Genomic DNA, 27876 nt, shown 5'->3' on the forward strand with positions numbered 1-27876 from the left:
CAGTGTAGGAAGGTTCCCCCAAAATGTCCTTTTTTGTGATGTATTTAGTGCCATGTTTTTCACACTTTCTTGTGCTTTTTGTTGGTGATTTTGTTGTTTTACCGTGGTCCGCATGCATAGTTCTGAAGTGCTGTCTAGGGTCCTAAGCGCTAGAAGCCTGTGATGTACCTTCCGGAGAAAATACATTTGCTGGATAAGCTTTGCTCAGGCGTGAACTATCTAGTGTTTAGTGAATCAACAATGTATATTAAATAAGGTGTTTTTAAACAGAAACACACATACAACAAGGTTATGGTATTGATGGATTTGCAAATTAGTGTTCTTGAGAACATTGTAGAAAATAGCTTCCATAAACAAAGAGAATCTGCTGTAGGTGGTTTCCTATCACTGGGGTTTAAAATTTGTGAAACTGGGTTTGTCAGCATCCGTGTAGAATCCTTTTTTTTTTTTTTTTTTTGCGGTACGCGGGCCTCTCACTGTTGTGGCCTCTCCCGGTGCGGAGCACAGGCTCCGGACGCGCAGGCTCAGCGGCCATGGCTCACGGGCCCAGCCGCTCCGCGGCATGTGGGATCTTCCCCGACCCGGGCACAAACCCGTGTCCCCTGCATCGGCAGGCGGACCCTCAACCACTGCACCACCAGGGAAGCCCTAGAATCCTTTTTGAATACATACGCCCTTTTTGTCGTGTTTTCATCTGGGCACAAATCCTTGGTTCCCTCTCGGAAAGTTCATGAGATGGCACAAAACCCCTGGCCTGTGTCTTGAGGAGGGGTCTCCCGTGTTCTGCTGACCCTGGTGCCAGGGAGCGCCCCAGTGGCTTTCAGGGGTTTTAGAAACATATTTTGTTTCTGGCAGAGCGAGATGTGCTGTTCCGTGTTGCCCAGTGCAGACTGGATATGAGTTCCAGTTGGAGTTCACGGCAGACTGATGAGGATTAAAGTTTGATGTCAAATCTGAGTTTTTCTTTCAGTTCCTTACGGGTGTGGTGTCCCATCAGGTTTATAGGTTAGCTTCTGTTTTGTGTTCAGGAAGCGCAGCCTGTTACCAGGAGGTTCTTGCTTCTCTCCTACGCCTTTGTGGTAATGCGGAAAACATAGGTACTTTCCAAAAACCGTGTTTGTTAACAGTGCGGAAAAAGGTAGTGGTTGGACACAAAGGGATAGAGGGCAGGGCTCCACCTGTTTTCTGATGGCCTTTCTTGATTTCTTGTTGCTAATCTGTTTTCAGAGATGTATCCTGTTTCCTTACAGACGATCAGAAAAGGGATGAATTCTCACTGAGGTGTTCCTAATTATATTCAGTTACATTGTATCAAAGACATCTGCTACTTTTTTGTTCTTGCGAGACTTCTCTTGGTTTTCTTTCTGGTGTCTTATGTGGGCACTATCCATCCTTATTTGTATACACGAGGAGGTAGGACTCCTGAAATGTCCTGGAAGCCCCTTATGATCTTGTGGTTTGATGTGTGAGGTCCCTGGGATGACAGAACCTTGGAACTGACTGGGGGAATTAGCCTAGATGTTCCAGAGCTTTCAGACAGGCTTGTAGAAGGTGTTGGTGTCAGGAGGACTATGGGTCTTTTGTCCTCTCTCGGGTTCCCTGGCCTTAAATATTGTGCTCGCCAGAGGCACGCCCCCCTTCCATCTTTTTCTCCTCCTGGTTTTATCACCTACCATCATCCCTTCTCCCAGCATCCGCCCCTTTTCCCAAGCTCCAGATCCACATCTTCCCAGTGCCCACTGGACCCACATCTGGGAGCATCCCAAAGTCCCTACAGACTCAATATGCCCCAAACTGAACCTGTTGTCCTTGCCACCCTAAACTGGTCCTATCTGGTCCTCTCCAGGTTCACTAAGAGAGGACCCTCACTTCTTCCCCCTCTCCTCCACCTCCCTGGGGACCAAGTCCCATTGATGCTAATTCCTTGTACCCACCCCCATAATAGGCCCCCCTAGGCCATGCCATAGATGTGGTTCCAGAGTGCCTCATCCAGTACCTTCTCTTCCCTGCTGCCAGAGAGATTTTTCTACTTCCTGCTTTGGTCCTTCTGTAGCTGCCAGCTCAGTCCATGCCCCTGGCAGTGGAGCCTGGCCTCAACTGTGTGGTGTGCAATCTCACTTCGCCAAGCTCATGACTGCAGTTCCTTGGGGTTCCCTCTTCTTCATGTGCTTGCATTTGCTTCCTGTGCCCCAAGCACCCTTCTTCCCCCTTTTCACCCATGGATGCCTGCTTCATCCTTATGGAACTGGGTCAGAGGCCTCCTTCCTCGCCTCTCTGGCTTCATCACCCACCCCATTCTCCTTCCCTTTCAGTACAGACTGGGTATATCTGTCTGGGTCCCCATAGACATTGGTCTGCACATTGGAGGTGCATTCTAGTGAAACACTGACTGCATGGGAAATGAAACCATACTCTAAGTATGGGTTGGAGAAAGAATTGATACATGTTTGTCCAAAGCAGGAAGCAAAGTCTAGCCGAGAGGAGGCAGGTCCTGGAGAGGATAGGATGGCTTGAAGTTAGGAGCAAAAGGTTTGGCTGAAAAAGGACTGCTATGGTCTGACTGGCCACCTCCCTCCTCCCCATTCATGGGTTGAAGCCTTAACCCCCAATGTGACTGTATTTGGAGAGAGAGCTTTTAGAAGGTAATTAAAGTTAAACGAGGTCATAAGAGGATGGCCCTAAACTGATAGGACTGGTGACCTTAAAAGAAGAAGGAGACAGAGAAAGATCTCTCCCTTTCTGCACGCGTGCACCAAGGAAAGACCATGTGAGGACACAGTGAGAAGTTGGCCGTCTGCAAGCCAGGAAGAGAGCTTTCACCAGAAATTGACCATGCTAGCTGCCTTGATCTTGGACTTCTAGCCTCAGAGCTGTGAGAAATAAATGTCTGTTGTTTAACCCCACCAGTCTATGGCATCTGGTTATTGGAGCCCAAGCTGACCAAGACAAGAACTGAGGTCAGAAGTGGCTCTGAAACACAGCATCTAGGAACTCAGGTAGAATAAATGGGTGTGGGTCTAGCCGTGCTTATGCGGTTCCCTCTAGCAACAATCAACAGCCCCAAAGAAGGTATCTGATGGCATTGATCCTGGGGCAAAGTGCTCAGAGGAATGGGTGGTGCAGAAGAATGGGAGCTGGAAAGAACCCCTGCCGGAGAGGTGGCCCAGGTTGGGTAGACGGTATGTCTGTCCTACTTGAGGCCCTACCATATCCTTGGGGACCTTGTTTAAAATGCAGATTCTTGGGCCTGGCTCCCTGAGATATTGATTCATTTGGTCTAGAGCTGGGCCTAGGGATCTGCATTTTAACATACACCTGCCCCCCCAACCCCCCACCGCCCCAGGTGATTCTGATGCTGTTGGTCCACAGAGCACACTTTGAGGAACCCTGTGTGATGGCTAAGGGCACAGGTGCTGGTGCCCTGGGGACCTATGTGATAGACTGAATTGTGTTCCCCCCCGTCCCCCCCCAGCCAAATTAACGTGTTGAAGTCCTAACCCTAACACCTCAGAATGTGACGGTCTTTGGAGATAGGGTCTTTAAAGAGGTAATCAAGGTAAAAATGAGATAATTAGGGTGGCCTTTAATAAGACTGATGTCCTTATAAGAGGAGATTAGGACACAGACACACACTGAGGGAAGATCAGGTGAGGACACAAGGAGAAGACGGCCATCTACAAGCCAGGGAGAGAGGCCTTAGAAGGAATCAATCCTGCTGACACCTTGTTCTTAGACTTCTAGCCTCCAGAATTGGGAGAAAATAAATTTATCTTGTTTAAGCCACCTAGTCTGTGGTCCTTTGTTAGGGTGGCCCCAGTAGACTAATATACTGGGTTTAAATCACAGGTCTGTCTCCTCCTTGCTTTGTGACCTTGAGGAGGACATGTTCCTCTCTGAGCCTCAATTTCTTTCCTCTTCTAGAAAATCTATCTGGGCTACAGTTTGCCTGTTGCCTGCACCCTCGGGATATTTACTGCCCTTCCGTTTCCAGCAGTTTCCAGCAGAATCCATCTCACACACTCTGGCTGAAATCAATTTTTATTTTTTATTTTTGGCTGTAACCCATGGCATGTGGGACCTTACTTCCCCGACCAAAGATCGAACCCTTGCCCCCTGCATTGGGAGCACAAAGTCTTAACCACTGAACCACCAGGGGATTTCTTGGCTGAAGTCAATTTTAAGAGCCAGTCTTGCAGGCAGGTGGAGAATCATAAGGGTATCTGGTACCTTGGTGTGCCCAAGTTCTAATTTATGAAGGGAATAAATGTGGGAATTGGTTCCATGTATCTTAGAGTGAAGAACTAATATATACATGTGGCCAGACCCCAGTTCTCATCTGTTCTTCATACCTTTCATCATGTGATCATCATCATTTACAGGTGAGGAAACCGAGGCACACAGAAATTGAGTTTATGGCTCAGGATTATACAGCTGGCAGGTGCCCATGCTGGAGTGGGAAGCCAGATCTGTTGGGTTTCTAGCATGCCCTGAAACTGGTGTGGGTGGTGGTGGCCTGACACCTGAACCTAAGGCTTGTTGGCCAGGATGCCTGAATTTTGGAAGAAGCCCTGTTAAGACTGGAAGGAATGCGGGGAGGAACATGTGGCCCCAGGTAGGTCACTAGGGAGCGTTTGAAGAATGTCAAGACTAAGGAATGAGTACATTCAGGCTTGAAAGCAGAAAGTATAACTCTTAGCATTGTAAAGGAGTTTCAGAATCTTCTAGATACCTCTCTCCCAGATCCTTAGTACCTCTTTGCTCTTTTCATGATAGAGAGAAAACCAGGGGAGAGGGGACACTTTCCAAGATGGCTCTCATGTCAGTCTTCTCTCCTTCTGGGAAATTTTTAGATTCTTCTGGCCAAGGGGGAACTTCTAGACCAGCACTGTCCAACAGAACGGTCTGCTTTAATGGAAACGGTCTATAGCTGTGCCATCCAATATGGCGGCCACTATCCACATGGTGCTCTTGAAATTGTGGCCAGGGCAACTAAATTTTTACTTTTATTTAACTTTAATTCATTTAAATGTAAAAAATGTGAATGTAAAGCCTTATTTAACATTAGTTGATTGAAATGTCAAAAAATCAATGCTTGATTCTGTTATTGAACAACTCTTGCTTGGAACAATTTGAGGATACAAAGAACCTACCTTTTCAGTGATTCATTTTGTGAAATCTGCATATACAGATTGAGTATTTCTGATAAAAATTTAGCATCTGAATTGAGACCTGGTGCAAGTGTATAAAACACGTGGCATTTGAGAAGCATAGTGTGAAAAAAATCCCATAGATTTTTTTTTTTTTTTTTTTTTGTATTGCTTACATGCTGAAGTGAAGTTTTGGGATACATTGGGTTAAATTAAGAATATTTAATTTCACTGTTTCTTTTTTACCTCTATAGAGAAAATTTAAAATTCTATGTGGCTCACATCATGTTTCTATTGGATAAGGCTGCTCTAGGCCCTACACACTCTTGTGACCTACAGCGACAAGCTACAGCTCTTGACCTTCCAATGAAGTAGGCAGAACTTATTGCACTGTTTGTGTAGGTTTTAGTTCTGGTGTTACCTCCTCCGGGAAGCCCTCCTTGATTGTCCTGGACTTAGTCAAATAGCTCATTTTTATTATCTCTTCTAGCCCCTGAAGCTGTCCTTGAATAACTGAGATATCCTCCTCAGTTATACTTTCAGTTGATTTGGGTAGTTAATAGCAACTATTAGTCTGTGAGATCCAGGGCAGACTCTGTCTTATTCCTTTTTTTTTTTTTTTTTTTTAACATCTTTATTGGAATATAATTGCTTTACAATGTTGTGTTAGTTTCTGCTGTATAACAAAGTGAATCAGCTATATGTATACATGTATCTCCCTATCCTATTGTCCTATCCCTCTTGTCCTATTCCTTGAAGCACTTCCAGTCCTTGGAACAGCAGAAACAGGTCCTCAGCAGATAGTTGCTGAAGGAGTGAACGAAGGAAACTGTCTTTAACAAGCTTCCTCCAGGTTGTCACTGCATGAACATTATTTCATTGTTTCCTTATTTAAGTCAGATTCACCTGCTTCTTAATTTGGTATGTTTTTAAAGAACAAAGACGGAGAAACTGTAACATAGTTCAAGCATAAACTTTGCATTTAATTGCTGGGTTGAAATCCTAGCATTACCCCTTAAAACTCAGCCTGTGTGAGTTTGATTTGCTCATCACAAAAATGGGCATGGACCACATTTCGTTTATCCACCTCCTCTGGGATTATTCTGAGAATTCATCAAGAGAATGTGTCTGCCGGAACATGGCCAAGTGCTTTACATGGTAATTGTTATTAGCTGTCACCAGGACCCCCCCTCCTCCCCCGGTCCTCATGGTCCTTCCCTTCCTGTGTGGAGAGTGGTGATTAACCAGGTGTCACTTACTGAGGACCTGAAGCATCTTTCAGTTCCCACCCAGAGGTATTAAAAGCCAGTACAAGGTCTGACATCTATTGCTGGCACCATCTCTAACATCCTCTGGGTATTTTCTGTTCACGCAGTAAATTGCTCTATTGTCTTAGACTAATAGGGACACCTACAGCTTTAATGAGTTGAGTTAGAGTCATTGGAGATTAAAAAAAAAAGCAGTTCTTTGTTGTTCACTACAGTTATAGTTGTTTAATTTTTTAATAACAACTTTATTGAGATCTAATTCAATACCATACAATTCACCCATTTAAAGTTTAAATTTAGTGATTCTTAGTACATTAGTACATTCACAGAGTTGGGCAACCATCACTACAATCAATTTTAGAACATTTTCATCACCCCCCAAAGAAATCCCATACTCTTTAGCTGTCACTCCTCATTTCCCCCTCTCCAAGCCCCTTGAAACCACTAATCTACTTTCTAGGGATTTGCCTATTCTGGACATTTCATGTAAATGGAATCATGCCAGACGTGGTCTTTTGTGACTGGCTTCTTTCACTGAGCCTGATGTTTTCAAGGTTCATCCCTGTTGTAGCAGGTGTCAGTGCTTCTCCCCTGTTATTGCTGAATTATCTTCCTTTGTATGGACATGCCACATTTTGTTTATTTATTTATCAGTTCATGGACATTTGGCTTGTTTCCACTTTTTGGCTATCATGAATAATGATGCTATGGGCATTTGTACACACATTTCTGTGTGGACCTATGTTTTCATTTCTCTTGGGTATCTACCTGGGAGTGAAGTTGCTGGGTTATATGGTAACTCTTTGTTTAACCTTTTGAGGGACTGCTAATCTATTTTCCACAACAGCAGCTGTACCATTTTCCATTCCCACCAGTAATGTAGGAGGGTTCTGATTTCTCCACATCCTCATCAACACTTGTTATTGTCTGTCTTTAATTTTAGCCATCCTGGTAGGAGTGAAGTGGTATCATTGTGGTTTGGATTTACATTTCCTGGATGTCCAACAGCTGGTTAATCTTTGAATGCATATTCATATCTGATTTTGGTTCTGACACAACTTGGGGAGGATGGTGGGCTGGTGTTCTTTGTACCTGTATCAATTTCACAATTTAGTGTGTGTGTGTGTGTGTGTGTGTGTGTGTGTGTGTAAAACATAGAGTGTGAGGCTCAGGCTTGAGAAGACCAGACCTGTGGCTGAGTCTAAGCTGTATACTGCCAGATATAATCCAGGACACCAAGTTAAATTTGAATTTAACATAAACGATGAGTAATTTTTAAGGATAAGTATGTCTCAAACATTGCATGGGATATACTTATCCTAAAATGTACTGCTGCTCATCTGAAATTCAAAGTTAACTGGGCATCCTGCATTTTTATTTGCTAAATCTGGCAACCCTGAATGTTACTAGTGGGTCGTATGTCCTTGGCTGATGGGCTTTGCCTCCTAGAGATCCAGTTTTCCCTTCTGTGGGGTGCGGATAAAGCTTGTTGGGAGGTGTCAGTGGCGTGGTATCTGTCCAGATCTCTGTATGTAGATGCTGTTGATGTGGCTGAAGCTGGGAGCCTCAGCCTTGGGTGGCATGAGTGAGTGGGGCTGGAACTGCCGTCCTGGTCCCCTTGAAGCTGCCTCCCAATTTCTGAGTGAGTGAGTGTATGTGTGTGTGTTTGTGTTTTGGCAAGGAGAGGCTGTCTAAAGAATTCCGTTCTACTGAATGTTAACTCCAATATAAGGAACACAGGAGGAGGGAAAGATCCAAATAAGTATATGGAGGAAAGGAAATCAGAGAAGGCTTCCTGGAGGAGGTGGCATTTGAACTGGATCTTGAAGGATGATGAGCTGGATTTCAAAATAGGGAGCTAAGGTATAAAGGACTTTGACAGTCAAAGGGGCTAGGGCTACCCTGTTTAGTCCAGTAGCCACTAGCTACATGTGTCTATTTCTGTTTACACTATCTAAAGTAAAATCAGATATTCAGTTCCTCAGTCTCATATCAGTCGCATTTCAAGTGCTAGACAGCCACAAATGGCTGGTGGCTTCCATAGTGGCCAGTGAGTGGACAGAACATCTCTATCATTGCAGAAGTTCTGTTGGGCTTTGTTGGACTAAGGCAAGGGTCACCAAACTACCACCCCAGGGGGAAACACCGACCCACAGCCTGCTTTTATAATCAACTTTTATTGGAACACAGCCATATCCACTCACTGTCTCTGGCTGCTTTTGAGCTATAATGGTGGAGTGGAGTAGTCTAAACAGAGACTGACTGCAAAGCGGAACATATTCACTATCTGAGCCCTTATAGAAAATATTTTCCCACCCTGGTCTAGGGGAATGTAGGCACAGAGCCTAGAGGTGACACTGTGATATGTTTGGGAGAAATATACAACAACAAAATAGCTGACATTAATTGAGCACTTACTGTGTGCCAGCCACTGCTTGGGTGCCTGCATTATTTCACTTATTCCTCTTCATAGGTCATGTTATAGGGAAGGCTTGGAAGGCCCCCTTGGAATTGGAGAGTAGTGGGCAGGCCTGTTTCACATGGTGCAGGGGATGGTGGGGCAGAACCTTGAGGGCCGCAAGAGGAAAGTGCAGGGTCATGGGGAGACATAGAGGGTGTCAGAGCAAGGGAGGGACCACCTGCAGGAGAATGGGAGTGCAGGGTGTTTGTGCAGGGGAGATCAGACTCTCTGGGACGCCCTTGCCACACCCAGGTGAAAGGTAATTAGACCTTGGCTGCCTGCCAGGAGGGTGGGTTGGGAAGGAGTGTTAGGAAAGTGGGAGAATTGGCAAAACGAAGTCAGCTCTCCTTGCCCCATTTCTGACGTGGGCACCTTTATCCCCATAAATCCATTTCCTGAAGATCTTCCACATCGACTCACTGGGGACGGCTCCCCTTTCCCCTTCCACACCTGCTGCATTACTCAATCCCCTGTAATCCCAATGTCTTCATTGCATCATATTTGATGCGATGCTTTTAAGGCTTCTAATGGGTACTGCCAAAGGAATTATTATTATGATGATTTGCCTTTCAGGAGTAATTACTTAGGCACAGACACCTTACAGAGAAAGCCACTGAACTGGGCTGGCTGTAGAACTTACAGGGTCCAGTTCAGAATGAAACCTTGGGACCCCTCCCTCAAAAATAATTCAGGATTTCAAGACGGAAGAGCATTAAGCCAAGGGCAGGGCCCTTCTGAGCGGGTGTGGGACCCAGGTCATATGCCCATGTGGCTGGCCCTGACACTAATTCTTATAAACCATCCGTGGGGTGTTTGTTCACCTGTCTTGCTCTCTGCTTGTTTGCCCTTCTAGTGTGCCCTGGCATGGATATCCGGAATAACCTCACCCGGCTGCACGAGCTGGCCAACTGCTCGGTCATCGAAGGACATTTGCAGATCCTATTGATGTTCAAAACGAGACCTGAGGACTTCCGAGACCTCAGTTTCCCCAAGCTCACCATGATCACTGATTACTTGCTGCTCTTCCGGGTCTACGGGCTGGAGAGCCTGAAGGACCTGTTCCCCAACCTCACGGTCATCCGGGGCTCCCGCCTCTTCTTTAACTACGCGCTGGTCATCTTCGAGATGGTTCACCTGAAGGAGCTTGGCCTCTACAACTTGATGAACATTACTCGGGGCTCCGTCCGCATCGAGAAGAACAATGAACTCTGCTACCTGGCCACTATCGACTGGTCTCGCATCCTGGATTCCGTGGAGGATAATTACATCGTGCTGAACAAAGACGACAATGAGGAGTGTGGGGACATTTGTCCAGGCGCCGCGAAGGGCAAGACCAACTGCCCTGCCACCGTCATCAACGGGCAATTTGTGGAGCGGTGTTGGACGCACAGCCACTGCCAGAAAGGTACGTTGAGGTTCTCAGCGGTTCTAAACCATTTCTCTTGGCTTGTTCATTAGAAAGAAGCTGGAGACATTCACTAGCTCAGGTGGTGGCAAACCTTTTTTTGCAAAGACTCAGATGTTAAATACTTTAAACTTTTCGGTCTGTATGGTCTCTGTTGCAACTACTCAGCCCTGCCATTGGAGTGGGAAAGCAGCCGCCCTGCAAGGAGGTGCAATAAGCAAGTGGGCGTGGCTGAGTTCCAATAAAACTTTATTTACAAAACCAAGTGTTGGGCCAGATTTTGCCAACTCCTGAGCTAGATGGTTGAATGTTCCTCTTGCTTGAGAGACCAGATGAGAATGGGCTTTATTGTCAAAAACAAAACAAAACAAAAACAAATGTATTTCTTATCTGATTCTAGAAGTATGACTGCTTGTGGTAGACATTTGGAAAAAGAACTGTGTAAAGGATAAAAGCAAAACATCCTTGTTTCACAGTTATTGGGGGATACTTCCTGCTAGTGGCTCTGTTGTGTCTGAATTTAGTTAACTTTCTCTGTCGTTGGGCATTTAGATTATTTCTAGTTTCCACAAAGAGGGATGAACATTTTGGTGTCGAAGCTTTATCGAACATTTTTTTTTTTCCTTCGGGTTTTGCTCTTCCAGAAGTGAAATTTCTGGGTCAAAGTTTCTTGATAGCGATTGCCAAATGGCTTTCCGGAAACGTACCAACGGGCACTCCTCCTAGCATTGGCTGAGAGGGAACACCTTGGCTAGCTTTGAGTGTTGTTTGAAAAATCTTTCATAATTTACTGGAAGGAGGAGCTGGTGTGTTGTCATTGTTTCTATTTGCATTTCTTTGATTGCTATCAGGGTTGAACCTTTTAAAACATGTTTATTTATCATTTGGGTTTTCTCTTCCTGTTCATATCCTTTGTCCATTTATCTTTTAGTACCTTAGTGGTTTTTGAAGTATTAATCTGCATGTTGTTTTCATAGCGAAGACTGTTAACTCTTTTCCAGTTATGTTTTCAGGTGTTTTTGTTCAGGTGTTTTTGATGAATATACTCTGGCTGTCAGTTGCCAGAGAAGCTTAAAATGTTTATGGAGTTCAGAGCTGGGTTTTTGCATGCCTCTCATTATTTTATGCTTAGAAAGTCCCTTTCTATCCGTAAAATGAACGTTTTTTTCCTCCAAATTTTCTATCTTAACTTTAATTGTTATCATTAAAAAAATTTTTGTCCTGGGCATTTGGGACCTGTTTGTGTGCATGATTCAAAAGGATATCCATTTCCCCCCAAATAACTAGTTGGGATCTCAACCCCAGATATTGCAGAAATTTACCTGTTCGTCATTGATTTGGGGTCTGTTTCTGGGTATCCATAAATATGTCTGCCTTTCCTTGCACCGGGGCTGTTACTTTTCTAATATGTATAGTTTTATAATGTTTTGATATCCAGGAAGTCTAGTTCCACACACACACTCATTACTTGTTTATTGTTTTATTGACTCTTTTCACACGTTGTGAAATTCCCTGGGAAGACTTAGCAAATGTGAGATGGAGGCGGGAGAAAGTGAGCAGGGGGCTTAAGGGTTGTATCATAAAAGATAAGGGAAGGGAGAAAGGAGGGTCTTCTCACCTGAGCCCAAAGCTATGGGGAAGCCACACAGGGTGAGTCCTGAGTAGAATCTATAGACTCAGCAGGGAGGACTCCTTCGAGCCCCAGGGAGTCCTTCCATTCTGTGAATGCTGGAAGGGAGGAAACAGGAGGTGAGAGAGTGGAGACCTCTCTTTTGAGAGGGCGGTTGGTGAAGGAAAAGAGAATCTGGTGGTTTGTAGATATAGGAGGGAACAATGATTATTATATTGTGGAAAAACCTTGGGAACGTCGGTAGGTCAGGGACACAGAGAAGCCAAGCTATGACCAAGAAGAAGGATCAAAGCTGGGGCAGAGTCTTGGCTGAAGTAGAGGACCACCCGTGGGTTTGGAATTTCGTAGAACAGGGAGACTTCGAGGTGGGGGTGGGGGTCGGGGTGTGGGTGAGTAAGTTGGGTGGGAGAGACCATCCAGATGAATTTGGAGGTGAGGGGGTGATGTTCTCTGATGGTGAGGGGAGGAGAGGCTGTGTAGGACCTACCATGTTACGAGGACACACAGCTGCAAGGGGAGCTCCGTTATCTTTGTTTTAGAGACCAGAGAGGTTACTTAACTTGCCTAAGGCCACACAGCTAAGAAAAGATGGCTGGGGTTTGCACCGCATCTGAGACACAAAAATAGTGTGTGTGTGTGTGTGTGTGTGTGTATGTGTGTGTGTGTGTTGTGTTGTGTGTGTGGGTGCCCCCCTCTGTTTAAAGACGGGTGAGCTACTTCTAGCTGGGGTACCAGGGAAAACAGTGAATAGTCTTTTATCTCAATGCTCCGTTTTCCAAATTCAGGTCTTGTTTGAAATGCTCCAGGCTTACATATCTTGAGATATAATTTAAGACATTCCTCTGTGGATTTATTTCTGTTCTCATTTTAGTCAAAATATCCAGGATGGTATTATCTGCAAAAATGTCCCTGATGTTTTGAGCAGGTTCTTTTATTTTTAAAATTTTTTATCTTGTGCTTTTGAGAGCAGGGCTTATTTTGCCAGCACTGGGGGTTTCATCACTGGAGAAGGTGTGGCTCTACACGTACGGCTGTGGCGGAGACCTGCCGGATACCTGTTCCTGGCATCTGGCATCGATGTTTGCTCCTGGTTTGTAATCAGTGGTGGTGTCCCCTAGAAGAAGCGTTGTCCTGTCCTGGTCACAGATGTCAAGAAATGATTGTTTTTTGAAACTACACTCTTTTTTTTTTTTTTTTTTTTTGCGGTACGCGTGCCTCTCACTGTTGTGGCCTCTCCCGTTGCGGAGCACAGGCTCCGGACGCACAGGCTCAGCGGCCATGGCTCATGGGTCCAGCCGCTCCACGGCACGTGGGATCTTCCCAGACCGGGAAACGAACCCGTGTCCCCTGCATCGGCAGGTGGACTCTCAACCACTGCGCCACCAGGGAAGCCCTGAACCTACACTCTTGTCTATCAAGTACAACTCAGCTCAGGCTTTCTTCCCTTTCAATTTCTTTTATTGTGGTAAAATACACATAACATAAAGTTTACCATCTTAACCATTTGAAATACACAGCTCAGTGGCAGACCGGCCACTGGGTAAGTGTCTGCCAAAGCTTGGCTCCATTTCTGACTTTGGTCTTGGGGCAGGCAGAGGAAAGCCCACCATGTGACTTGCTGATGAGGGCTGGGTGCTTGGACCTATGGCCCCAGAGGGAAGATCACTCTGCTTACTGGTGCCTCAGCTTCCAAGGCTCTGGGGACCCCAAGCTCTGGGCTTTTGGTGGGGGGCCGGGGACCAGAAACCACAGGGCTTGCTTGACCAGCTGCCCCAGGCAAGCCCACTGGCATTTTTTTTTTCCTGGGAGGCCACCCCAGCTGCTCACTGCCAGTCAGAGGGGTTGGTGAGTCTGGGGCATGATGGGTGCCAGGAAACTGGTTGTTGATGCCACATACGGCAGGAGCAGGAGGTAAAGGGAGGCGAGTCTCTCCTTCCTAAGTTTGAGTTTCCAGCCACGTTTCAGAGTCTCTGAAAGCTGAGGTGCTCTATTTATATTAAACACTACCTATTTAAGTGCATGTACATTCTCTCTTGAAGGGTTTGCTTTTAGACAGAGGTTTGAGCTTCAGATTGCAACTGTTTTCCCCTTCTTCCAATTTTTTTTTTAACTTTGCCTTTGGTACTGTAATAATCAGAATCTTCTCGACAGTGAATGCTTGTTTTGTGCCAGACACTGTTCTAAGTGCTTTGCTTACCATACTGCAGCAAGTTCTGCCAGCAATTCCTCCTTACAGATGAGTTCCTGGAGGCCCCAGAAGGTTAAGCCACTTGCCCAGGGTCACATTGCTAGTAAGTAGTAGAGCTGGGATTTGAACCCAAAACCCAGGTATTCTGCCTCAGAATCTGAGCTCTTAACCGTTGTGCTTTCCTGGCTCATTGTGTGAAGTTGGGAAACTGCAGAGAACAAAGAAAGCTGGGGTGGGGAGATGCCCTAGAATTTGCCCCTGCCAACATTCTGGCTGCTTTTTCCTATAGCCCTTCTCATCCCCTCTTTTTCTTTTTCTTTTTAATTAATTTTTATTGGAGTCTAGTACGATACGATATCCACGTATATCCACTCTTTTCTAGATTCTATTCCCATAGAGGCCATTACAGAGTACTGAGTGGAGTTCCCTGGGCTATACAGTAGTTCTTATTAGTTATCTATCTTATATATAGTAGTGTGTATATGTCAATCCTAATCTCCCAATTTATCCCACCCACCCTTACCCCTTGGTAAACATAAGTTTTCTACATTTATGACTCTATTTCTGCTTTGTAAATAGGTTCATTTGTAGCATTTTTTTAGATTCAACATATAAGCAATATCATATAATATATATTTTTAAAATTTACTTATTTATTTTTGGCTGCATTGCGTCTTCGTTGCTGCGCGTGGGCTTTCTCTAGTTGCGGTGAGCAGGGGCTACTCTTCATTGCGGTGCGCGGGCTTCTTATTGTGGTGGCTTCTCTTGTTGCGGAGCACAGGCTCTAGGCACGCGGGCTTCAGTAGTTGCGGCATGTGGGCTCAGTAGTTGTGGCTCGCAAACTTAATTGCTCCGTGGCATGCTCGAACCCATGTCCCCTGCATTGGCAGGTGGATTCTTATCCACTGCGCCACCAGGGAAGCCCAATATCGTATAATATTTGTTCTTCTCTGTCTGACTGCCTTCACTCAGTATGACGATCTCTAGGTCCATCCATGCCACTGCAAATGGCATTATTTCATTCTTTTTCATGGCTGAGTAATATTCATTGTATATATGTACCACATCTTCTTTATCCATTCATCTGTCAATGGACATTTATGTTGCTTCCATGTCCTGGCTATTGTAAATAGTGCTGCAATGAACATTGGGGTACCTGTGTCTTTTCTAATTATGTTTTTCTCCAGGTATAGGCCCAAGAGTGGGATTGCTGGATCATATGGTAGTTCAATTTTTAGTTTTTTTAAGGAACCGCCATACGGTTCTCCATTCCCACCCACAGTGTAGGAGGGTCCCCTTTTCTCCGCACCCTCTCCAGCATTTATTGTTTGTAGACTTTTTGATGATGGCCATTCTGACGGGTGTGAGGTGGTACCTCACTGTAGTTTTGATTTGCATTTCTCTAATGAATTGTGATGTTGAGCATCCTTTCCTGGGCCTCATGGCCATCTGGGTGTCTTCTTTCATCCTGGCTTAAGTTAGCTGCCTCCTCCATCAGACTAAGTTCTCTTGAACACAGGGAGCATGGTATTGATTGTTGTGTCCCCAGGACCTGTCATATAGATGAACAATGACATCTTTGACCACTTATTACTAGCTGATGCTCTTTGACCACTTATTACTAGCTGATGCTTATTGAGCACGTACTATGTGCTAAGCCCTGTGCTAAGAATTTGACAAGCTCTGCCTCATAGAATCCTCACCATAGCCTATGAGAAGATGTTATTCCCATTTTGCAGAGGGGACACTCAGGCTTGGATAGTAATTAAGAAACTTACTCTAGGAGACCTTGCTGGGAAATGGCTTGATCTTAGGCTTGTCAGGTCTAAAGCCCTTGACCAGTCAGCAAACTACGACCCACGGGCCAAATTCAGCCCTTCAGCATTTTCGTATGGCCTGTGAGCTAAGAATGTTTTTTATACTTTAAAAAGGTTGAGGGGACAGACATAGAAAACAGACTTGTGGTTGCCAAGGGGGAGGGGAGGGGAGGGGAGGGAGGGAGGGAGGGATTGGGAGTTTGGGATTAGCATATGAAAACTATTATATATAGAACGGATAAACAGCAAGGTCCTACTGTATAGCACAGGGAACTATATTCAATATCCCGTAATAAACCATAATGGAAAAGGATATGAACAAGAATGTATATGTATAACTGAATCACTTGGCTGTATACCAGAAACTAATACAATATTGTAAATCAACTATACTTCAATAAAATCAATTTTAAAAAATAAAAAGGTTGGGGCTTCCTTGGTGGCGCAGTGGTTGGGAATCTACCTGCCAATGTAGGGGACACAGGTTCGAGCCCCGGTCTGGGAGGATCCCACATGTGGCGGAGCAACTGGGCCCCTGAGCTACAACTACTGAGCCTGCGCATCTGGAGCCCGTGCTCTGCAACAAGAGAGGCCGCGATAGTGAGAGGCCCACGCACCGCGTTGAAGAGTGGCCCCCGCTCACCACAACTAGAGAAAGCCCTCGCGCAGAAACGAAGACCCAACACAGCATAAATAAATTAATAAAACTCCTATCCCAACATCTTCTAAAAAAAAAGAAAAAACGTTTAAAAAAAAAAGGTTGAAGGGAAAATCTAAAGAATAATATTTTGTGAGAGGTGAAAATTATATGCAAGTAGCATATAAATCACATTTCGTTGGAATACAGTCATGCTTTATTCATTTACATCTTGCCTGTGGCTGCTGTAGGAACAAAGGTTGTATGGCCCTTTAAAGAAAAAAAACGTGCCAGCATCTGTTCTTGAATGTGCACCTTGTAAAGATGAGGGGGACTTTTGGGGGTAGAGACTGTTTTCAGTGGAAGTTGGAAATATCCCAGCATCAGGCCAACACAGTCCTCTGCTACTTGCTGACACTGAGTGGAGGGGACTGCAAAGAATGAGGTGTCATTCTTGCCCCCCAGGACCTCTCAGTGTGTCTGGGGAGATAAAAGGCAGGAATGAATTAACCATCTGAGTGAGCCCAGCCAGCAGGAGATGTCAAGGCAAGATAGACACACCCCCGCCCCCCCCCAGCCCCCCCCCCCCGTTGAGGACTTCCCTGGTGGCGCAGTGGTTAAGAATCCGCCTGCCAATGCAGGGGACACGGGTTTGAGCCCTGGTCCGGGAAGACCCCACATGCTGCGGAGCAACTAAGCCCGTGCGCCTAGAGCCCATGCTCCGCAACAAGAGAAGCCCCCCACTCGCCGCAACTAGAGAAAGCCCACGGGAAGCAACGAAGACCCAACGCAGCCAAAACTAAACTTAAAATAATAATAATAATAAATAAATAAATAATAAATAAATAAATTTAAAAAAAAAGAAGATAGACCCCCCTCTTTCCACTGAGTCATCAGACTGGTGGTTCTAGACATATTTGGTGCCAGGGCACCTGGAAATCATCATGTTCTCTAGATAACACAGCAGACTATTGATAAATTAAATTCCTTTGTGGCTATGCCATTGTAGTCCATGCAGAAAACAGAAAAGTCCAACATGTGCTTGGGATCTTGAATAATAACAACAATTAGAGAAAAAGAGGGTAGATCATGTAGTACAGTGGGCTGCTTGAGTCTTTCATTCATATTTATTCCTTTTTGTTTTGTCAAAGATCTCTTTAAAAGTCTAGGAGAGAATTAAAAGAACTATCCTGAAAAAATTCTGTGGTCTTCGTAACTTCTTTATCACTGAGATGATTGGTATTTTAAATTTATTTTTAATTTCTATTGTTTAATTTCAATTTTTAATTTTTGGCCACACCGCGCGGCTTGTGGGATCTTAGTTCCCCGACTGGAGATCGAACCCGTGCCCTGCAGGGGAAGTGTGGAGTCCTAATCACTAGACCGCCAGGGAGTTCCCTGGAATTTTTAAAATTTATTTATTTAATTAATTTATTTTTGGCTGCTTTGGGTCTTCGTTGCTGTGCGCGGGCTTTCTCTAGTTGAGGCGAATGGGGGCTACTCTTCGTTGTGGGGAGTGGGCTTCTCACTGCAGTGGCTTCTCTTGTTGCGGAGCACGGGCTCTAGGCACGTGGGCTCAGTAGTTGTGGCTCACGGGCTCTAGAGTGCAGGCTCAGTAGTTGTGGCACACGGGCTTAGTTGCTCCGCGGCATGTGAGATCTTCCCAGACCAGGGCTCGAACCCGTGTCCCCTGAATTGGCAGGCAGATTCTTAACCACTGCACCACCGGGGAAGTCCCTGGAATTTTTTAAATGAACTTTATTTTTGGAGATGATTAGATTTTGTATAGCAGGAAAGAACAAGAGCTCTAGAGACTATGTTTCTGAGCCTCCCCTACCATCCCCAAGATTGATGATAAGTTGTCATGGGCATCTGTAGAAGGAGAGAGATTGTCTCAGATTGGAGTGGTTGAAGAGATGTGGTTTGGTTTGGGTGGCAAATGATGCTTAGAAAGAGGGTAAGGGGGAAGGGTGTTCCAGATGGGTGGAAAGGCAGTGACAAAAGCACAGAGGTCTTGTGGGCAAGAGTAAGGAGGTTGCCTCATGCTGTGAAGAGAGGCTTGTGCCATCGTGTGCTCTGAGTGCCAGAAGTTTACCTGCAGGTGTGATGGAGTGATCACAGAGGTTACATTTGGGGCTATATTCAGGATGCATTGTTTCCACTGATATTGAGTGAACAGTTGTGCTGAGCCAGGTATGTTACTGGGACCCCAAAGTCCTTGCTGAGTCTGGGACAAAGTCAAAGAAATAACTATAAGGAAATAAGCTAGGTAGGCAGAAAGTGTTTCAGTAGGCTCATGAATGCACTGAAGAATGGTAGACCAGTTAGCCTCATAGTCACCTGGCATCTTGGGGACAGTACTATCCAAAAATTTATTAGTGAAGATACAGACTTACAATTCTAACAAGGGCTTGGCTTCCTGGAGGAGACATAGCGATACCCATTGAGCTACCTTTTCACTTAGAGAAATAAATCGACCCAATCCTTTGGAAGAAGGTAGGGTGGGGTTAAATAATTATGGAAATGTGGCTGTCTGTCAGGTAACTTGGTAACTGGTCTGACGAGTTTTTCTTTTTCTCCCTCCTACTTGATGAAATTCATTGACCAGTTATTTCCCACTGTGACACCAGACCCTTTGTCAGAATTAAAATCTGTTCTTTGTGGCTGAACACCTGAAATGCCCTAGGGAGGTCCTGTGGACCTCAGCTTCTGTCAGGCTGGGAGCCTAGGTGCTTTTTGTGGTCAATAACTTCTCTCTCCACACACCTGTGCCTGATAGAACATTCCCTTTCCCAGTAAAAGAGAACGGACGTGGGTGGTGGGGTTTGAAAATTGTATCCTTTATCTCCTCTCCCCTCTCTCCATCTCCCCTCTCCACTCAATCTCCCCACCTCCCCTTCTCCCTCTCCCCTCTCTTTGTCTTAGACTTAGAGTCTTTGCTAGCTCAGGCTAAATGTCTGCTTACACTTAGAGATAAATAATGTCAAGAGTGGGAAACAAACAGACAAAAATAATTGCTTTCCTCTGGGACCCTGTTGTCTGTCATGGGTGGGGCCATGTGAGTAGCAGTAGATTGGGCCACTTCTTCCAATTCCAGGTTTAGGAAGTGGACTGACATCTCCCAACCCAGACTCAAGTCACAGGACACAGAGGCACAGGATGAAGTATGGTCATCAAATTGGCTCTGGAGGGGCAGCTGGTGTCCACAGCTGTCAAATGCCTGGAGGGTTTTGGGTAAAGGATCATTTGACCTTTTTATTATACAAGTTTTTTTTGCTTCTTTTTTGTCCCATCAAGGAGGATCTTGGGTCTTGAATGATGGCTGCAGTCTAGGAAGGGAGTTTGATAGACAGGCTATACCTATGGAGTGTTTCCAAGTGCTCACCTATGGAAGAAACTGTTTTCTTTGGAAGATCTTATAAGGACAGGGTTTCAAGCCCTGGCATCTAGTCACATTGGCACCCAGTGTGTGCAGCACCAGCATTGTTTATCGACTACTTGCAATGCTTGTCCGCAAGCAAACAGGACTCTTGACACAGGTATCTCATTAGCAGTGACAAGGTTAAGGTTTTCATGTATGCAGAGAAATCGGATATCATAGCAGGAGATATGCAAAGCAGGCTTGACCTGAAGCATTCAAGATTTATTTTCTTTAAAAAACAATCTTTTTCACTGTAGTAAAATACACATAAGATTTACTATTAGTGACATTTAGCACATAAGCCGTGCTGTGCAATCATCACCACTATCTAGTTCCAGAACTTTCCATCACCCCCACAAAGAAACTCTGTGCTTTTAGCAGTCACCCCCATTCCCCCTTCCACTAGCCCCTGCCAACCGTTAATCTACTTTCTGTCTCTGTGGATTTACCTGTTCTGCATGTTTCATATAAATGGAACCATACAACATGTGGCCTTTTACATCTTGCGTCTTTCACTACTTGTGGTTTGGAGCTTTAGCCACATTGTAGCATATACCAGGACTTTATGCCTTTTTCTTGCTGAGTAATACTCTATTGTATGGATATACCATGTCTTGTTTATCCATTTACCGACTGACAGACATTTGAGTTATTTCCACCTTTTGGCTATTGTGAATAGGGCTGCTACGAACATTTGTGTACAAGCTTTTGTTTGAATACTTCTTTTAAATTCTCTTGGGGGGATGTATCTAGGAGCAGAATTGCTGGGTCATTTGGTAGTACTATGTTTAAGTATGTTCTATGTTCTTATAGAGAGTCAAGGTTTCTTTCTTTTCCTTTCTGCCTTTTTTTTTTGCTTTTGGTTTTATTTTTTTTCAAAAACATTTTAGGGACTTCCCTGGTGGTCCAGTGGCTAAGACTCCATGCTCCCAATGCAGGGGGCCCAGGTTCAATCCCTGGTCAGGGAACTAGATTCTGCATGCCACAACTAAGAGTTTGCATGCTGCAACTAAAGATCCTGCACTCGGCAACCAAGATCCCACGTGCTGCAACTAAGACCCGGTGCAACCAACCAACCAACCAACCCAACAAATAAATAAATAAATAAATAAACAAACAAACATTTTATTATCAAAGAACACACAGATTCAGAAAACCACACAAACCAAATGTACAGCCTAATGAATTTCTTTAAAGCAAGCAGCCTTATAGCTCACCTCCCCCAGTTGAGCAATAGTACTTTGCCAGCAATCCTGTCTCCAGAGGCCCTACCATGGTTCCCATCCCAGACACAACCCCCTCTCTCTCCCTAAAATGGTCACTGTCCTGTCTTTTCTACTGATCATTTCTTTCTTTCTGTAGAGTTTTATCACTTGAATGTGACTCTCTAGACAATATAGTTTAGTCTTGACCATTAAAAAAAAACGGATATATCTCTTTGGGCCTACAGCAGTGATTCTCTTGGTGATTTTGGCCCCACCCCCCACCCCAGGGGACATTTGCAATGTCTAGAGATATTTTTGGATGTTGCAAGTTTTGGGGGGTGGGTACTACTGGCATCGAGTGGGTGGAGGCCAGCTATGCCACTCAAACCCTACAATGCAGAGAAAGCCCTAACCACCTAGAATGATCCAGGGCCGAATGTCTTAGTGCTGAGGATGAAAACCCTTGTCTACAGGTTCCCCCTCCATCCCTTCTTTTTTTTTTTTTTTTGCGGTACGCGGGCCTCTCACTGTTGTGGCCTCTCCCCTCGCGGAGCACAGGCTCTGGACGCACAGGCTCAGCGGCCATGGCTCACGGGCCCAGCCGCTCCGTGGCATGTGGGATCTTCCCGGACCGGGGCACGAACCCGCGTCCCCTGCATCGGCAGGCGGACTCTCAACCACTGCGCCACCAGGGAAGCCCCATCCCTTCTTTTCTTTCCCTTCTTGCTGTTGGAGAACTGGGCATTCCATCTGGGGCATGTCCCCCAGTGTGAATGTTGCTGACTGCTCTCTCATGGCACAGTTCGGCATGGTCCTCTGTCCTCTGGACCCAGAACCAGGGTCAGACTCAGGTTCTGTTCCTTCAGTGGACTTGATTTAACATCTGCCCCACCCCCACCCCAGCACTATTTGCAACAGACCATTTTGAGAGGTGATCATTTTGGCCACTTCTTCTCTGGAGCATGGCTATGGGTGGTGGTGTGCTCTTCAATCATTATTTTTTTCTTTTTCAAAAATCTGAAAATCTTGTTATGCAGTCGAAGAGTACTCACTGGCCTCCCTTTTTCAGTTTGTGATAAACAAGGCACAGACTGAACTTTGTAACAAAACTCTGTGTTCTTTACCAAGGCAAGTTTTGCTAAGAAAATTATTTTTATAAGCGAGGAAGGTATGAAGGTTATTTGCAGAGGAATTTTACAAGGGCGAGAAAAAAAAAAAAAAACCAAGAAGTTGACCTCAGGATTCATGGTTGTACAGAAGACAGCATAGTCAGAAGACCTTGAGAGACATGTCAGAAGTAAAACAGTAGGTGAATCTGAGAAAGGAAAGATGTCCCATGTAGGGATGAGTTTGATGGAGAAAAAGTGGAGAATTGTCTTAAAGAGGCCCATGTGGTTCAGATGAGGGCATAATTCTTCACGGATTTTCACAGTTTTGAAAGGATGTCTTTGTGACCCACAAGCCTGGTGCACTGCCTGACTTGATTTGAGGACTCCTGGCCATTGGGAGGGTTATATTTATGCTATGGTGTCTCCTATTGGGGAATGCAAATAACAGCAGTGGGCATTTGGTAGAATGAAAAATAGGAGATGCGGGACCTAAAGTGAAGGATATGTTGGCATGTTGGCCCCAAGGTCTTGGAAGGAAGGATGAAGGAAGCTAACATAGACCCAGTTCATGAGTTACAACTTCAGAATCAAAGAAGTCAGAAAATGACATCAATTCTTTCCCCCTTGATGAAAAGTGCAAATGTTGCCTATACAGAGGTAAACAAATGTCTAAGTTTTTCCTGACTCCATGAAGTAGCTCTAGAAAGGGGTCTAGCCAGATGGGAGTGGACAATGGCAATCAGTTCTTCAGAACCTCTTCTTGCTAGCTGAATAAGTGTAGCATGGCATTGTTTTGTAAGCAGATTGGGTAGGGGGGCCCTGGACAGAGAGAACCAGGGATGGCTTTCTTGACATAAGAGAACCCATTTTGGCCTAAGCCCTTTTGTGATTTAAGCCCAGCTGTAATGCTTGCCTTGAATAGGTCTCAGTAATTAATAATTTTTTTTTTGACCATGCAGCTTGTGGTATCTCAGTTCCCCCAACCAGGGATTGAACCTGGGCCACAGCAGTGAAAGCCTGGAATCCTAGTCACTAGACCACAAGGGAACGCCCAGTAATTAATGATCTTAGAGGAGGGAATGCAGAAACAAAGGAGGAGCAGTCAAGAAACAATAGTGCAGCCTTAGGGTAGGGTCCTGGTTCCTCATAGGATACATACATATTATGTATATGTGTTATATACATAATAATATACCTTTGAGTTCTGCAGGAACTAAAGCCCCCACCCAGGTGGAGGATGGAAGGATGATGTCCTGACTTCAGTCAACTAAAGCTTGGACTTTGTCAACCTTTGGCACAATTCTATCCTGAATTCTCCTCTGCTCAAGTCCCCTCATAAATATGCATGTACTCTTAGCTTAAAACTTCCCCAGTTTTGCTGTTTGGGGAGACATTGCTTTGGGAAAGATCCACGGTGTTCTCTTTACTTGGAGCAAGTAATAATAAATCCTTCCTTCTCCCGATCGTTGGCTTGGTTGTGTCCATTGGTTCAACACCTACCCAGAGGGCAACCCAGTTTTCGGGTAACAAATTGTCTATTTGTTTTATTTTAGAGGATGTTCGAGTATTTATAGAGGGCTTTGCTAGGCTTGGTCATAACGCTCATGCTCTTTTCCCCTTAAGGTCTTATCATCTTTCAGTTGCCACTTCTCCTGGGTGGGTGAATGGGATTCAGGGAGGGTAAGGATGTTGAGGGTCCCACCTTTGATGGAGGTGTGGAACCAACTTGGTGGCATTCTAGAGCTGTGCTGTCCAATAAGGTAGCCCCAGTAGCCACACGTGGCTAAGTTAAAATGAATTGAAATGAAATAAAAATGAAGCATTTCTCCCTTGGTCATACTCACCACCTTTGGACAACACAGATGTAGGACATTTCCATCACCACAGAGAGTTCTATTGGGTAGCACTGCTCTGAAGCATTTCATTTCATGGTTAAAGATAGCTCTAGAGTCGGACAAACCTGGTTTTGAATCTTGAGTCTATTGTGTGACCTTGGACTTGCTCTTCTCAGCCTCTGTTTCCTCATCTGTAATGAGGAAATGGTAAGGGAACCAGCCTCAAAGTTTTTTCCTTACTTTTAACTGATACCTCTTCTTTTGATAAAAATTTAAAAATCCCATTCCTCTTCTCTACTTTGAGTTTGATTTTTTTCCCCCTTGAAGATAAGGTATAACAATGAATTTTTTTCAACCTTTGTAAGCCCTTGAGAGTCTCTGGAATAGAGGAAGGAGTGTCTTCGGAAAGTTGAACGTAACAAAGAGGCCATTATGGGGAATCTGAGCAAGAAGAGGAACAAGGAAGGGGTAGGTGTGTTGACTGGGGGTGAGAGTGTCATCATGTCTATGGGTGACCAAGAGTGAGGAATGTGTCAGCTCCTTCTCGGCTTCTCCTCTTTCTCTGGGGAAGAGGGAACAGAGTGCTTTCAGTGTAAGCAGAATAGAATGGGTGTGGGTAGAGAGGAAGTAGACTCAGGATGAGTAAGGGAATGAGGGAGGGAACCTCAGCCTGAGTTTGTCTTCCTGGCTCAGCACTGAGCACCAAATTCAGTGCTGGCTGTCAGCTGGGATGCTTTGTTTTTTCTCCCTGCAGAAAAGACATCAATTTTTTCTCCCTCCCTAGCTTGGGTTTGGATCCTATGATGGTTTCCAGCTTCCAAGAGCAGCAAGAGCTCAATTTCCAGCACTCAAGTGCTTTTCAAATCTCTTTTTCTATCACGTATACTAATGTTCCGTTGGTCAAAGCAAGGAACATGGCTAAGACCAGCTTGAAGGAAGAGGGTGGATATAGATGCCACCTGTGGATTGGAGGGGAAGCATTTGTGGCCTTTTTTTTTTTTTGCCATCTACCACAAAATCCCAGGGTGGGAAACAACAATGGGACTCATGAAACATTTTAGCCAGGACTTAGAGCTTGATCAAACACCCAGGACTGTGTATGGCATAACTGAGAATCTAAAATGATTTTCCCGAGTAGTTATTTAATTTCCTGGATTCCAGTTGTTGAATAATCAATTCCTTTCCTAAAGACTTTTGATGTTTTCTTTATCTTTTATTAAATGCAATAAAAAAACAGGATCTGCTTCAGAGATATCAATTCTATTTCATGCATCTGTGTCTCTTCAGTACCATGCTGGTTTTATTACTATAGATTTAGAACATGTTTTATTGATGGTAGATTCAGGTTTTTTTCCTATTACACTTTTTCAAAGTGTTTATTCTTCTTGTTGAATTTAAGAATCTCCAAATCTACCTCCTCCAGTACACATGAAATCCACTGAAATTTTCATTAAAAAATTGCATTAATCTGTAAATCTATAAATTAACTTGAGAAATTGATACCTTGATATTTTTCCTTTCCATGAAGGTATGTGATCAGTGTCTCTGTTTTTTCAGATCTTTTCATATTGTGCTTTTAAAAATATTTATCCCATATATTTCTTGCTGTGATGATTTCTGATTCCTGTAACACAGAGTTTTGGTTGTTAGTTGTTGCTACTGTGAATAAGCATATTTATCCTGAATACAGATCCTTTAGTGAAATTGATTCGTAGGTTTTAAATATTTTTATTCATTGTGTGCAATTTTATTCTCTACAGTTAAAAAAAAATCTCATCTAAATGTTGTACCTCTCATTTCATTTTAAATCTTATTCTACTGACCAGGGCTTCAAGACTAATATTAAATATTTAACAATGGTATTATCTGACAATCGTGTTTAATAGATTTCCTAGTATAAAATAACCCCTGCTTTCCTGTGTGGTAAACCCTACTTGGTTGTGATGAATTATGCTTTTAATATAATGTTGAATTTAATTTGCTAGGTTTGCTTTGTTTTGTTTTTATGGATCTTTGCCGCCTGTGATCACGAGAGAAACTGTGTTATGTTTTTGGTCTGTTTTATTTTGCAATCTCTTCATCAGGTTTTGTTATCTGATATCCTAGCCACATAAAATGAATGAGACAAGTTTCCATTTTAAATGTTTTAGAATTATGGCACCAGAACTAACAGAAAAACTGATTATTTGTTAGAGAAATCACATGGTGCAATAAACTTTTGAGGAAGCAATTCTTTAGTAACTTAAAAAATTTGTATACCTGCTTGTTATAGAATTCAGCCTAAAATTTTTTTTAACCTCTGGTGAGAACTTTTTGAGTCAACTTTTGTGATTTGTATTTTATTAGGGATCATTTCATTGAAATGTTCAGATTTAATAGCATGTTATTAAATATCTTGTTGGCATATTCTCCTTTACATCTATTTAGATTTGCCAGTTTTGCTCTTTTTTTTTTCTTCAACAAAGCAGATCTTGGATTTATTTATCAATTCTCTTTTCTCACATTCATTAGTTACTGTTATAATCTGAATTCTTTTCATTTTTAGATTATTCTGAGTCATGATTTTGCTTCTTATTTCCCCTCTGGTGTGAAATGTTTAGATGACTCAGCAGGCACCTAAATCCTTTTTGGAATAAATTGGGGAATGAATGAGTGAAGAATTTAATACCATACTTTTTTAAAATTTAAATAAGGAGAATTCTTTCGTAGGGGAACAGCTAGTACTTTTTTTTTTTTTTTTTTTTTTTTGTGGTACACAGGCCTCTCAGTGTTGTGGCCTCTCCCATTGCGGAGCACAGGCACCAGATGCGCAGGCTCAGCGGCCATGGCTCACGGGCCCAGCCGCTCCATGGCATGTGGGATCTTCCCGGACCGGGGCACGAACCCGTGTCCCCTGCATCGGCAGGCGGACTCTCAACCACTGCACCACCAAGGGAGCTTTAATACAATTAAAGCTTTTAAGGCCATGAATTCACCCCTGAACATGGCTTTGGCTGCCTTCACAGATTTTGGCTATATAACATTTTGGTTTTCTAAAGAGTTTGTGAAGTTAATTTTGATTTGTTATTTTTGATAATCATTATCATGAAAGCTGCTTACTACCTTTTAATCACTTTATATAAATTATCTCATTCTGTCTTCATAGGCACCCTAAGAATAGTCCTTGTTTTACAGCCTGGCTTAGCTCCAGAAGTGGTAAAGTGACTTGCCCAGGGTCATACAGATAATGGGATGGGGGCATGGTAGGACTGGAATCTAGTTCATGGTCTTATTTCTAAACCACGGGCCTTTTTGACTATGCTACACTGCCTCTCCAGTTGAGTGAGTTAGGGTTTTAAAAACAATTAACTGTTCATTTTAATGGGTTGTCTCAATTTCCAGTTGATAGGGTTTAAAAAAAATTTAACTTGTTGTGACCTGTAGAGTTTCTGCATTTTATAATTGCTTGTGGCTTCTTGGTAGCTGAGTGTCTGTTTACTCTGGCTTCTGTAATTGTTGTACAGAAGCTGGAAGAGTCAGTGAACTTAGAATCAAAGCTCAGAATCTACAATGCCACAAGGAAACATTCCCCTGGGACCCACATGCATGTGGAGTGTGAAAATAAAGGCTTAACTTCACTGGCAAAATGTCTCTGCCCTATGAGAGTTAGGAATTGTTTCTGCAGAGTTCTTATTCCATGCTCCCTCTGTTGTCCCAGCTGCCTTGCCTCTCAAGACATCTGGAACTAGTTTTTCCAAACACACTTTCTCTCTC

The 27876-nt window shown here is 44.0% G+C and overlaps 1 protein-coding gene across 4 annotated transcripts in view; it reads left to right on the top strand.

Annotated features, from left to right (window-relative positions):
* The window catches only part of INSR (insulin receptor), a 131100-nt gene that overhangs the window by 7900 nt on the left and 95324 nt on the right, over positions 1-27876 (top strand). For all 4 annotated transcript variants that reach the window (XM_060094283.1, XM_060094285.1, XM_060094286.1 and 1 more), the window contains exon 2: positions 9730-10281. In XM_060094283.1, the coding sequence (XP_059950266.1) occupies positions 9730-10281 (552 nt within the window). The remainder of the gene's footprint in view (positions 1-9729; positions 10282-27876) is intronic.

This window comes from Mesoplodon densirostris, chromosome 3, assembly GCF_025265405.1.
Source record: "Mesoplodon densirostris isolate mMesDen1 chromosome 3, mMesDen1 primary haplotype, whole genome shotgun sequence".
Classification (NCBI taxonomy): domain Eukaryota; kingdom Metazoa; phylum Chordata; class Mammalia; order Artiodactyla; family Ziphiidae; genus Mesoplodon; species Mesoplodon densirostris.